Genomic DNA, 13,997 nt, shown 5'->3' with positions numbered 1-13,997 from the left:
GCTTGAGTAGGTGGGTTAGTGAGGCCCTGAGGCTCCATGATAGCTGCAACGGAAAGGGTAGAGATCGCCTGTGAAAAATCACGGACAAATTGAAAGTAGACCTGTTTCATACGGTATGCAAAACATCCTCAAGGCCATCCGTTTTCCTTATGATTCTGGTCGTTTCCACGCAACTTAAGAGATCCAGACATTAAAAACTCGAATGCCGTTCCGTTTGCACCAAAAGTCTATAACTACTTTTGATCGGCTACGCATAGAAATGTCAGAGTCCGAGATAGCTCGGTGGTTAAAAGCCTACACTACAGACCGGAAGGTCCGTGGTTCGAACTCAACCTCAGCATCTCGTCTGCTCCTGCGTAGGCTTGGGTAACCTGGCAGTATCCCAGCCCTCGTGCCTCCTTCCGTTGGAATGACAGCTAGGCAACGAAAGGGGGCTACAGCTTGAACGAACAAAGCTAGTCATGTTCTTTCTACAAATTTTTTCAGATGGATTTTTGTCTGTGTGTATGTGTGTGCCGGTTTTATAGGTAAATATGCATCGAGGAACAATCAGGTTAAGTGTGTGCCGGTTTTATAGGTAAATATGCATCGAGGAACAAGCAATCAGGTTAACTGTAATACGGGGATCAATGTGGTAAACGATTATTATCAGTATTACTGTTATTATCATTAGACTTTGACCGGAAGGTGGAAACTGGTGATCGTCACATGATGTTTAGGTAGCACAGAGATAGCATCTCAAACATTAAAAGATGCACAATCGTGACTTTGAACTCTGTGTTCTTTCTCTTCTTTTCCTCAAAGACGACCAAACCCAGCCATCTTTTGATCATCAATAAACATTACTTTCGTCAAGCTGCGAGTAGATAAAGTCATTCGCTTCGCTCAATTGACTCTGGATCTGTGCACTCCAGGCAGCCATGGAGGAGCATCTTTCAAGCAGCTTGAACGAACAAAGCTAGTCATTGTGTTCTACAAATTTTTTTCAGATGGATTTTTGTCTGTGTGTATGTGTGCCGGTTTTATAGGTAAATATGCATCGAGGAACAAGCAATCAGGTTAACTGTAATACGGGGATCAATGTGGTAAACGATTATTATCAGTATTACTGTTATTATCATTAGACTTTGACCGGAAGGTGGAAACTGGTGATCGTCACATGATGTTTAGGTAGCACAGAGATAGCATCTCAAACATTAAAAGATGCACAATCGTGACTTTGAACTCTGTGTTCTTTCTCTTCTTTTCCTCAAAGACGACCAAACCCAGCCATCTTTTGATCATCAATGAACATTACTTTCGTCAAGTTGCGAGTAGATAAAACCCGGTCATTCGCTCAATTGACTCTGGATCTGTGCACTCCAGGCAGCCATGGAGGAGCATCTTTCAAGCTCACGTGGTCCAAATGCGGAGGATGTGAGAACTCTTGCTAGACTCTTCTGAACGTCAACTACAAACTCAAGGTGCTTGTAATATGATGGACAACTTTCGCTTCCCGATGCGTATGGCAACCCCTCCTTATGCAAATCCACCCAGGAAGTCATTTACCGAGATTTTCGTCAATCACATTTCACTGGAACACAACCGTTACTCAGTTCAGTACTTCTGAACAAACCAACAACAACGGACAGTCGTGTGGCTTCGCTTTCGAGAATGCTTCATAGCCGGTTGAATCCGTGAGCATCGACTACACTTTGGGCATAACATTTTACTTGCCTTTTGGGTACAAAATCAAAAGTGAGCAGGGATGCAATGAGTAAGTACTACGGATGATACCAGTTGAAAATGTAAATGGGAGCTGAGAAATCAGACGGCCTTGATGGCGAATCGCACAATATGTTTGGCCTAGGTCCAAGGTTGTCGCCAGCATTTCTCGTGCCGCAACTATCTCTCCAAATCAGTCGAGATGGGGTCGAGATGGATCAATTGGTAAGAGAGCGAATTTACTGACCGGAAGGTCCGTGGTTCGAACCCGACCTCTGCTTCTCAACTACTTCCCCTGTTTAAGTTTGGGCAACCTGGCAGTATCCCAGCCCTCGTCCTTCCTTCGTGTGGCATGGCAGCTAGGCACCGAAAGGGTGCTACAGCTGAACGATTTATTATTTTTCGAATCAGTCAATTTGATTAGTTATTGTTTTCTCATTCACTTAAAGGTACACTTTAACTTCGAGTGTACCGTCCAAGAAATAGGCTATTCTTGGTTTGTCCGAGTATGACGTGATCAATGGATGACCAGAACACCAGTAATCATTACTCAGGATGGCTTTACGTTGCTGTTCCGTGGTCCTCAGCGTGAAATAATCCGAGTTAGGACAGATGCCAAGGTCTACGACATTCCAACGGAAAGCCGAAGGTAGCCTGGATAACATCATAGGATTGGGTGAAAACCACGTCCGGTCTGTTTGGTGGGAAGATGCCTCTCGGTGTGTTAACTCTACGATAGTGAATATCGCACAGGACAGTCGACTGATTGCTTAACTGTGACACGTCTTCAGTCATTCAGGAAATCCCGCATGATGTAGGACCTCGCCCGGTGCAGACGTCATTAGCATGGAAGGTATGATCGGACTCAAACTCCTCCTTTCATTACTCCAGACAAATGTATTGCGGCTATTTCCTGTGGGACAGCACACGGCTCCGTGATACCACACACTGCAGCTACTCATGCCCGAATACTCACGCGAACGGAGACACAGTCTTGTTTACAACGGCAGGCAAGGTAAATGGGCAGGGAACACGACGGCCTTCCGATATGTGGAATAAGTGTCGAAACCATTGGAGTTGAGGTTGAAGGTACGCAGAGGGTGTGGCAACTTTGTACGACTGCTGCATTTTGAGACCGTATCGAACCTTATCAAACTAGATTGTTTTAAATGCAATCATTGTATACCATTGATGGATTGCTTCACACTTTCACACCTGCTCACACCAGGATGATAGACTCGGACTTCGGAACTGAAGCTTATCTCCGGCCCACACCACAACAGATTCTTCCATCACCAAATGGTACTCTGGCATTGTCCATGCATGTTCACATTTTGCCCGATACTTGAGCACAGGTACAAACTTGATACTGAAATACCTTAGAGAGAACGGTGGTTCAAAGTTCGTTGAAAAAAAAACAAATATTTCGATCGAAAAACGTCGCTTACGAAGGGCACTCCAATTGTCAGTGAATCAGGCAGATTGACTAATTGACAAACCTACGCTCACAGTGTAGTGGCAGGAAAGTATGAACGAAATCGAAATCGTTCAGCTGTAACACCCTTTCGGTGCCTAGCTGCCATTCCACACGAAGGAAGCACGAGGACCAGGATACTGCTAGGTTGTCCAAGCCTAGACAGGGGAAGTCAAGAGGCAGAGGTCGGGTTCGAACCACGAAACTTCCGGTCAGCAAATTCGCGCTCTAACCACTTGGTCCATCTCGCTCCCCAGTGGGGACGCAAGTGAAATAACCCAAATAAATAAATAAAAATGGATTCGCTAAATCAATTGTGACTGCATGTTGTCGGTCAAGGGCTATACATTTCAGGCCATTAGCTAAACGAACAATCCTCTTGCTCTCACGAAAAGCCAAAAGGAGTGGATTCGAAGGAGTAAGGTGGATTTTTGCACACACACACACACAGGCGGCAACGCCGCCGTTCCGACATGGACTGACATTCTGCATCCCTTACCCTTTGTTATGTGGTGCTTGCACGCGTGCATGTAATGACGCAAAAGTATGCACATACAGACGCATCTCAGGTACGAGGTGTGATCCTAGCACACAGAAGTTGGAAAAACACTAGGTGAAAGGCAAAAAACTGACGTGATAGACAGCAATGTAAGGCTTGTGGCAGCGGGAGTTCAGTGTGCATCAAAAATGTACAAATGGTGGACGAAGAATTCAAGACAGATGTCAGATAAGCTGAGACAGATAGATAGTGATACCGAATCAATAACCCCATGACATATGTAGGATTCGCGTTTCGGATTTTGTTGGATTCATGACGACACCCGGCGTTTGTCGGCTTCGTGGGAACGCCGGAAAAAGAAACCCAACAATGTATTCATGGACCTGGATCTGAGCAAAAGTTCCGGAGCACGCTTTACATGCACACAAGGCTGGTCGGCAGCGACTAATTAGCATGGTTTCAGTAAAAACGAGCATGTTTTTTTCACAGCAGAACTCAATGAAATTGTGAGGTCAACCTGATATTGTGCTGTGCAACAGACACGTCCGCATGCAGTGTACCAATCCGAATTTCAATTGTTGCTGTACCACCTACATGCTTTGGAAAAATGGAATGGATCTAAGCCAGTGTGATGAGCTATTTTGAACTCTGTCCACTCTAGTCTACAGATGTTTTCCGTAGAAAATTGTATCATATTGTGAATATTCCACTTCGGATACACATGTGTCAGGGAAACGTAAAAATCATCAGAAAATATACGTACATTGGTGGGAGAATGTAGGCGATCTTCTTCAATCTCGGCAGAATACCATCTTAAACTGTCTGGTGGGTTTGACCGGCGATTTGGGTGTTGGACGGGTGGAGTGGACTGTGGGACCCAGACAGCCCCATCAGCTGCCATCTTTGCAACCACCAAATCGTGGGTTTCGATCGGATCTTCCCGGGCGAATGGTAGTATAGGATGTGGGTTGACCGGTTCCAGTTCATCTGGGGATTCATCATGAGGAGTCTGAAAAAGAAAGCCATTCATGTGATGATTCGATCCAAGACGTAAGAATACATATTAACGAGAAAGCAGGGATTGCATACCCTACATCTGAGTAGTACACTTATGGTCAGGTGTTAGGAACATCAAACAAATCAGGTGAAGAGCTTAGGACAAGCAGTGAGGAAATACAATCCATGCTAGGTGTGAGAATTAGCAACATCAACGAGGATTGGTCAGTGTTAGAATAAAGTGGGTGCGATCACGCTCTTGGCTGTGACTCATTTAGGTATTCCTTAATAAGTTATCCTATAGTGCTGACTATAGGCTATAGGGGCGAGATGGCTCAAGTGGCTAGAGCAGGAATTTACTGACCGGAAGGGGCGTGGCTCGAACCCGACCTCTGCCTGTCGACTTTCCCTGTCTAGGTTTGGGCAAACTGGCAGTATCTCTGCTCTCATGCTTCTCCAGGGTGGCATGGCAGCTATATAACTACATAACGGTCTCTCAGGGTGTCTTGGAATGACCAGACAACAAATACATGTACTGGACGATTGTACAGCGAACTAGTCGTGGACTGAACGCAAATAAGCCATGTCTAGTCGGAATATCGACAGTCGGAATTTAGCGGTCCTCGCTCAAACAACACCTCATAAAACATCAGACGGCTACCTAAATTATCCTTCATTAACATGTCTCAAAACACCGCACTTTCCGAGAAACGCTGGCGAGTGTTGCACATAGAGGATGTGCAAAGGCACAGCGGTGGAAAACCCCGGGCCATCTGTTATTTGACACAATAACTGAGTCCAACCGCGTCGCTTCCAGAAATTTGAAATGCCTACTGAGAAATCGGAGAAATACGGCGATGAAATGATGACACGAGATTTGGAGTAGAAAAACAGAAACCACTCACTGTGATAACAATCGAATTTGCGGGAAGAAGAAACGAGAATAAATCACGGGAAAGCCGTTACACAATTCAGTAGCTGATCATGATAGCAGTCATGCATACGAATATCCAGAGTAATTTACATTTATGAACACGTAGTCGATGGTTGGATATAACGAAGTAGATCCAGACCAAATGGACGTCGTTTTTTTTAAAGAAATTGATTTCTGTCTGCCCCAAGCACGACTTAAAAACTGGAAGTAAGAAAGCTGTCTCTGTAAAGTTGTTCTCCGGTACGACCACGTGCTCGCCATTGAGACTATGGGGGGGGACTTCTCCAAAGTACGATTACAGAACTGGATATCTTGAAAATATTTACAAAAGAGAGTACTGTATCTATCAGACAGTCGTTTAGGATGGTGAGTCTAAGTTAAGAATCGAAACACAGGTGAACAGCTCATGCGAAGTATGCAGTAAACGATTTCTGGTTGGGAGGGATGATTTCTAAGTGTCTAGAGGTGGAAGTGCCGTTTGATTTGGATAGCTACAAAACTGAAAGAGAAAGACTTCCATTACCAAAACAAACTACAGGACTCCACCTCAAGCTAGACTTCCTGGTTCGACCACGAGCCAATGTGAAATATGGCTCAACAGTTTAAACTAAAAAGTTAACCAGCCATAATTATCGAGTGCATCATTATCACCATCGCCATCAAATTCAGCAGTAATGAACGCGCACATGTTGTACAGTGGTTACAGATGCCACCGTTTTGTTCGCCCATGATCCTAGGAGGTGGGGATGGATAGTTACGCACTGGATGCGGTAGCTGGTCTAATTGATGCGCGAATACAGAGGTTTCTGTGGATTTTTTATTAGGGAGATTGGAAGGGGAAGTTATGCATTGAAGGCAACAGTTTTGACGGAGTGTTATCCGATTCGAGGATTTTTTCGTCGGAAGGTTTGAGCATAACCGACGGGGAATGCAGTTATGTACTCCCTGAGAGAATGATGTGGTGGACAACGCTGTTGTCAAAGCATGAGAACCAATTTGAGGGAACCTCAGTTTCATAATTTTTCATAAGTAGCGGGATTTGTACGATCTAACGCCCAAAAGATAGGGAAAAATTTCGCACATTATAAGAACAGAGCTAACAAAAGCACAGCGCAAGTGAAGGTGGACCATTTTGTTGCGCAAACAGTCAGCCAGTTTCTTGCTCACTATCGTTAGGTGGAAGAACACCTTTAACACTCACCTGATGCTCTGGATCGGAGGTACGGTCCTCCGGGATGGGTAAGCCGTCTGGATTAGAAACGCTAAGACTTGATGATTAGTTTCCTGACTGATATAGGTCTTGTTCGGGAACACCAATCCCCGAATAGATTTGAGCCTCAAACTCACGAAATTCTTGGAGTAAGCTGTCGTTATTCGACAGTGTACTTTCGGGGCGACCCCGCCCCGTGGGCGAACGAGTCATGTGTAGTTCGGTAGGGAAATATATATGGGCTGAAACCGAAAAAATATCGCAGAAAAGTAGTTCACAATGCTCTTGATTGGATGTACGGTTCTCCGGGATGGGTAAGCTGTCTGGATTAGAAACGCTACGACTTGATGATTGTGCAATTTCCTGATATAGGTCTTGTTCGGGAACACCAATCCCCGAATAGATTTGAGCCTCAAACTCACGAAATTCTTGGAGTAAGCTGTCGTTATTCGACAGTGTACTTTCGGGGCGACCCCGCCCCGTGGGCGAACGAGTCATGTGTAGTTCGGTAGGGAAATATATATGGGCTGAAACCGAAAAAATATCGCAGAAAAGTAGTTCACATTACATTCTAGTTAGCCCCCGTCATACTGTCGCACTTAGTCATCATCTCCGAAGTCTTACTACCAGGAAACCTTTCTAGCATCACCAACGAGCAAACTGACCAGATTTGGTCGCAAAGGGAAGAAGCACATCGGCGAACTGTTTAGAACACATAACATTATGAAAATGCAAGCTCAAACGTTGATTTCGAAAGCGTGATAAAAGCTTTAAAATAAGCAGCCGGGAGCTTACATGTGAATTCGTTTGTCACGCTGGTCTGGGAAATTACCGATCATTTCGAACGGCACCTTCTCTTCGTTCCATATGGTACCAATCAGCTTTGTCATATGGGTCACAAGGGATATTCCGCCTTCTTTGAAGAGGGATGGATAAAACCGTCCGGTAATGGTGCCTTCTCACGTTTCAGTAGGGCTATTTCTTCCGAAGGGCGATCAAGGTTCACATTCCATTCGCCCGTATGTATTATCTCCACAGGCTGTGTTGTAGGAGGCCAGCTGAACTGCTCTTCGAAGTGTTCGGTCCATCTTTCCAGTCGACGTCTTTGCGAATGAATTAATGAGCCATCTTTCACTTATCGTTTCGCTGATGCTTTTTTAGGGCCGTATCAGTTTATATAGGACACGGCTGTTTCCCGTAGCAAAAGCCTCCTCCATCTCCCGAGCTTTTGATGTCCACCAGAAATCTGTCTTTCCTTAGACTTTTCACCACTTGGTGTTTGAGAGGTTTGCATGCGCCGTCATATTCGTTGCCTGCTGGTATGGCTTTCCTGTCTTCAATCATGGATAACGACCTCAATGACATTCAGTGGTCCTGTGATCGAATTAGAGAAGTCATACAGACAGCAGTGAATGCCGCTAACAAAGCTCCTTCCACATTTTCCACACTTCATCCACATGCTCACTGCCACCACAGTTTACTGCGGAGAGTTGTTGGGCTAGCTCAAGTCGATACTGTTGATCTATGGTAGTTCTTCGAAGACAGTGGATTGGCATTCTTCTTTCTGACTTACGAGGGCCTGAAGGGAGACGAGCTGTCAAGCGAGCACGCACCATGGCGTGATCGAAATAAAGTGATGTGCCCCAGAAGGAACGGCAGTCTTGAATTGTGGCTCTCCACCGGCGACTGATGGCCACGTGTTCCAACTGGGTTCGCGATTTAATTTGCAGTTGGTGGCCGCTAGGTTACGCGGTAAGCTCGTACTTGCCAGAAACAGTTTATAATCAGCACACACCTGAAAAGTCCTATTGTCTGTGCGGCGAGCATCGACTCCGAATCGACCACTCAAATGTGATTCCAAGGAGCTCAGGCGACCTACTTGAGCATTCAAATCGCCTGCAAGGATCACAATATCAGTGCATTTTGCTTGACGAATGAGCCCGGATAACTCTCGATAGAAAGTATCCTTCTTCGCCTCAGAACTGCAATCCGTTGGGACATAAGCCGACACTACAAACAAGCACCGCTTTTTATGCTGACAGGCATTGAGCTTGATTGAAGTGGATAACTGGACGGTGCAAAACGACTGTTCACTGGAATCCAATCCAACAGAGCGCGCTCAGCTCTGAGGCTGAGTGCAACTCCCACGCCATATATTCCAAGAGTAATCGCTTCTGGGTCACCAGACACACGGAGGGAAAATGCATTCTGAAATGCATAACCACGCTAGGGTCTTGTGTGTGTGTTTCAGAGGCACAGTATACATCAAGTTTAAGGGAGTATAAGGTATGTCAATTTGACATAGAGTTCGGACGTTACAAGCTCTTATATAGAAAGGATTTCGTGGATTTGGAAGGGTGTCATTTTGTTTATTGTTAGTAGGTATCGAGGAGTATAAGTCCCTGAGGTCAGATAGCTGATAGTCAAATGGCTCAGCGACGTTTGTTTGTGTGGTGGGAAGGGGTTGGGGAGGGATATAGGTGGACACAGAATCGCGCGGTCAAATGATACTTCCCGGTTACCCATGCCGAGGGAGGGGGTTTGGTTGAGGTACCCCACCTTGAGCCTTTGACTCAAAAGTCTGACCCACAAGGCAGTGGGAGAATGTAGGGTTTTTTTTGGAACCTTGCCCAGAACCAGCTCGGCTGTATGGGGTTGGCACAGGGAACAAGGCACAACTGTTTCATTCCTGATGCAGCTGCACACAGCAGGTACCTTTTGAGCAGCACCGGACTCTTTCGGTTTTAAAAGTATTTCGACCGTACTGGATAATGCGCCGGCGGTCACGGTCGACCATTGGACGATCGGTGTACGGTTTTGGGGACCGATCTTTTCTAACCCGTCCTTTTTCCGGGGAAGGTAGCATCTCTGCTTCCATTAATATGGACATGCTTGTCGCCTGGGGTAAACACCTTACTCCCTTCACACCTCTATCGCAGGGGAAAGTAAGACTTTACCCCCGGACCGCCTCGTAGCATGATTACTCGTAGTACGGGGTCTCGCTGCTCTTGATCTGGCTACTCCTCTTTGGTCTTCCTGGCATGGAACGGAATTCCAGCCAGTGTAACCCGCGGGATTATTGAAGCACTCAAGCCCGACCACCACATCAAGGTGGCAGCTTTGGGTCGGGTGAATTAGTTCTGATTCATCATCATCAAAGACAGCAAAATCAGTGCAGACACTGATGCTTCATTGCCGTACAACCACAAGGTTCGGCTAAATATATTTAAAGCCCTAGAGTGAAAAGAAGGGAAAAAGAGTGGATGATGGAGAGGACCTAGTACTGACCTCTGTCAAGACCACACTTCCAAGCGCTCAATCGGACAATCTGGAAAGAAACTGACAGCACGAACGCCACTCAGATCGACTGACCGCCATTTCTTGCAACGTCTTCAGCCAAGCACAGGTGGGGTCAGGGGGGCCCCATCCTGGAAGGCGTACAACGCCAAAAACACCCACACTCTTTGTGATCTCTTTCACGCCCTTCTACCAAGTCATGCATTGTCCACCTCGCGGTTTGTGCCATTCTGAGTGAGGCACGGAAAAAAACACTCGTCTCGGTAGACAGTGTTTCGGCATGTGTAGTACAAGACCAAGTCATCGTATTCGGTGATGCTGGATGTTTTCCACAACTGAAGTACATGCCACACAACCAAATACCTGTTTTCTAATCACCTCGTTACTAGCACGCTGACACCATCCAAAACCAGCCACGCTTCTGAGGCATCGGTGGTCGAAAACCCGGAGACGCCTCAAATCATCTATCCCCAGAGGTCATGCCTCACACCCATAAAACAGTCCATACTGTAGCCTGGTACAGGTTACCCTTAAGATCTAGTGATATTTTTGACACCACAAGTGATGCGAATTAGCAAACGTGATTCGAGCCTTTGAGATTCTCGCACTGACTTCATCAGACACATTTCCGTCAGAGCTAATACAACTACCGATGTAAAACATTTTCTGACTGTAGTGTGACAGACGAGGTCAGTGCACGAATCTGCAAGGCCCGGGTCCCGTTTGCTAATTTGAGACGCCTATGGCATCAGAGTGGTGCATCCCTGAATCTAAAAGGACGTGTGTATCAAGCTACAGTGCGGGCCGTTTTGTTGTATGGCTGTGGGACTTGGCCTGTTCAAGCAAAGGAACTGAAACGTCTTCAGGTGTCCGGTACTCGTTGTCCCAGAACCATAAATCATGTGGGCTGGTGTCGGCGAACCCGTAACGAGGTAAAAAGAAAGCGAGTTTTCGGTTGTGCAACGGGTACTTCCATTGGTTGTGACATGTGTCGCGTATGCCGAAGCATAGTTTGCCGAAGAGAGTGCTGTTTTCCATGTCCAACTCAGATTGGTGGAAGCAGAGAGGAGACCAACCCTTGACCTGGCAGAGCGGCATGAAGGAGAGTACGAAACATTTGGGTGCTGTCGGTGCTACTTGCCTTCCAGGACCGCATGATCTCCACTGCGCCTGGTTGGAGACACTTTCAACCGATGTTAGTGGCGTCTTTTGTTGTCTGTTTCTGTCCAGATTACCTGAATGAGTGACTGGAAGTGTAGGTACCTCGGAGTGATTGTCGTAAGCTGGCACTAAGCCCATTCCCCGTTCACCTTTATTCTTCTCTTCACAATAGGGCTTTCAAATGAATAATGGTTGTACGGCAGTGAATCATCGGTGTTGAACACAGATGTTATGCTGTCGATGATGATGATGCTTCGAGCAATTTCAGTGCTGTCCGATATCCAGGTTGAGCGCCCAGAATCTTACTGGCTTCCGGACAGTGCCTTTCAATAAGGGTCAAAAGCAGAAGTCTTGTTCAAAAGGGACTTTGGCAGGTGGATCCGGTGGACTTGTTTCACATCAGTGTCCGATAGCTGCTCAACGGCCTCACGATGTGGGCGCATCTTGAACGCCTTTGAAAAGCGCAACGAGAAGCAACGACAAATAGACAAGAAATCTGAATCCACATAGGTGTTCCAGAAAGCGCGGTAATCAGTAATTGACCCACGATACCCACAGCTTGTGGGGGCGTGGTCCGTATATCGTCAAGAAAAGCCATACCGGAAACTAGCGGCTGCGATGGCTCACGAGGGTGGATTGCGGAGATGGTGAAGTCCCTCGCCATAGGCAATACCGACGCCGCGCTGGTTGATTCGACTAACCAGCTTAAACAATACAGGTTTCCGCGAAACAATGTGTGAATAAAACAGAACGAAAATTCACTTGAAAAATCACCGTTTTCAGCAATGGACTGGATAATTAAGAGGAAAAAGGAATCGGTCTTCTTCAACACCTAACAAATTTGAAGGAACCATCGACACCACCCCCACCGCCAACAGCAGAAATGCAAATTGAGATATCCCACCTACGTGAAAAGGCGCCCGGCCCAGATGGCATGCATCTCGCACTCTTAGAAGGTGAATAATGTAACAAACCTAATGTAAGATTTGGAACGAAAACAGAACATTGATGGAATGGAGCATCCCAACCGTGATCCCAGCCTTCTAAAAGGCCACAAAAACATCATGCGAAAATCATCATAGCTTTAGCCTGGTGGCTGTCACGTTCGGGGTGGTCTCCAGCATTATTCAGCACAGGCTGATTGATTATCTGGAGACACGAACTCGTGAGAACCGAGTTGAATTCCTATATAACCGAAAATGCATCAACCATATCATTGCCTTGGGACAAGATCTTGACAACCACCACCCTTCCAAACGTTCCACGTTGCTTGTTTTTCTTAATTTTAAGGCTGCTTTGACTCCGCCGGTCGTCCGGCAATCCAAAATATCCTTTCCAAACTTACATCCTTTATGAGAGCACTGTACGCGAACTCCTATGAGCGCGTACGAGTAAGCAGTAAGTTTTTGCCAGAGCTCACCGCTCCCAACCGTGTAAGTCAAGGCCGGCCTCTCATCCTTCCTCTTCAACTTTGTTATTGGTATCCACGTCTGAGGTTTTGGGGATCGAAATGTTACTGGATCGATCGCCCACAGACATCGAGTGTGTGGATGATACTTCTCTCTTTGGTTTAGATCCTTCAAAATACATAACACTGCACATAACCCGAACAGTTCTGCAACCAGATTGGGTGATAGGTCACCAAGAGATGAACGGTGAATGACCTAGCAACGAATTATGGGAACACTGACCAGTAAACTCAGTAAACTCGTCTTCGGCGCGTAGCTGTCCATTTTTCAGAACTAACTGAACATGCCATCGTTTTCATAGCTCGGTTATATCTCTTACGCAGTCCCATTTCCCGGTGACCGGAACTGCATCTTGTGTACAAGATTTGTAGCTGGTGAACCGACTCAGCGACTGGCCAGTTAAAGTTGAGGCGAGATGACTCAAGTGGTTAGGGAGCAAATTTACTGACCGGAAGGTCTGTGGTTCGAACCCGACCTCTGCCTCTCGACTTCCCCTGCCTAGGCTTGGGCAACCTGGCAGTTTCCCAGCCCTCGTGCAACCTTCGGGTTGCATGGCAGTTAGGCACCGGAAGGGTGATACAGATGAACGATTTTTTCCAGTTAAAGTTGCTGTTGGCATTTAGACGATAATACGTAAAGAGGCGTCTGCCTGGTGGTCAGTAAGAAATGACCAGTTAGAGGCCTAGCTTCTGGAGGCCATCCTGATATCGGTTAGACATTGGTTGAAAGTCTGCCATCACTGTCAACCAGACTGCGGGGAGTGAACTACAGTCCGAAACTACCTCACCCAGTGATGAGACTGCGAGTTCAGATAAGGAGACGACTTTGGTCCCAACGAATCTTACGCTCAACCATATAGCCAACCGTAGCATTAGTTATTTGAAGAAATATGAGGTCTACATCCAGGCAATTCGGGGGGATCGTTCAGCCTAATCCTCCACTTCACCATCGTTCATTTCAGATGCACTCAGTACCTTTGTATATTTTATAACCGGCACACCTATACAGTATTATATGACCACACTAGACTTATACACAATCCGTTTTACTCATTCTGACGCACAAGTTTATTCGCTGGAGTGAGTGGTAACATCTGTTGTCCGCCTTAGTTATCTGCACTGCTACGCTTCGTTTCTATACTCCGACTACCGTATCATTCCTATCAAAAGTATAAAACCGAACCTGTGGAACGCTATAACTTGTTAAGATCCTATACTGATACTTTGATATGCGGCAATCAAAGTGTATTTCTG

General features: G+C 46.3%; 1 protein-coding gene across 1 annotated transcript in view; it reads right to left on the bottom strand.

Annotated features, from left to right (window-relative positions):
* T265_13927 (hypothetical protein) overlaps positions 1 to 8,827 on the bottom strand; it is a gene marked incomplete at both ends in the record, with an annotated part of 48,944 nt that extends 40,117 nt beyond the window's left edge. The window contains 2 exons of the mRNA XM_009171195.1: positions 4,441 to 4,686; positions 8,613 to 8,827. Of these exons, the coding sequence (XP_009169459.1) occupies positions 4,441 to 4,686; positions 8,613 to 8,825 (459 nt within the window). The remainder of the gene's footprint in view (positions 1 to 4,440; positions 4,687 to 8,612) is intronic.
* Between the last annotated feature and the right edge of the window lie 5,170 nt (positions 8,828 to 13,997).

The sequence above is a fragment of the Opisthorchis viverrini genome (assembly GCF_000715545.1).
Source record: "Opisthorchis viverrini unplaced genomic scaffold opera_v5_121, whole genome shotgun sequence".
In the NCBI taxonomy this organism is placed as follows: Eukaryota; Metazoa; Platyhelminthes; class Trematoda; order Opisthorchiida; family Opisthorchiidae; genus Opisthorchis; species Opisthorchis viverrini.
This window is presented reverse-complemented; position numbering and strand designations above follow the sequence as displayed.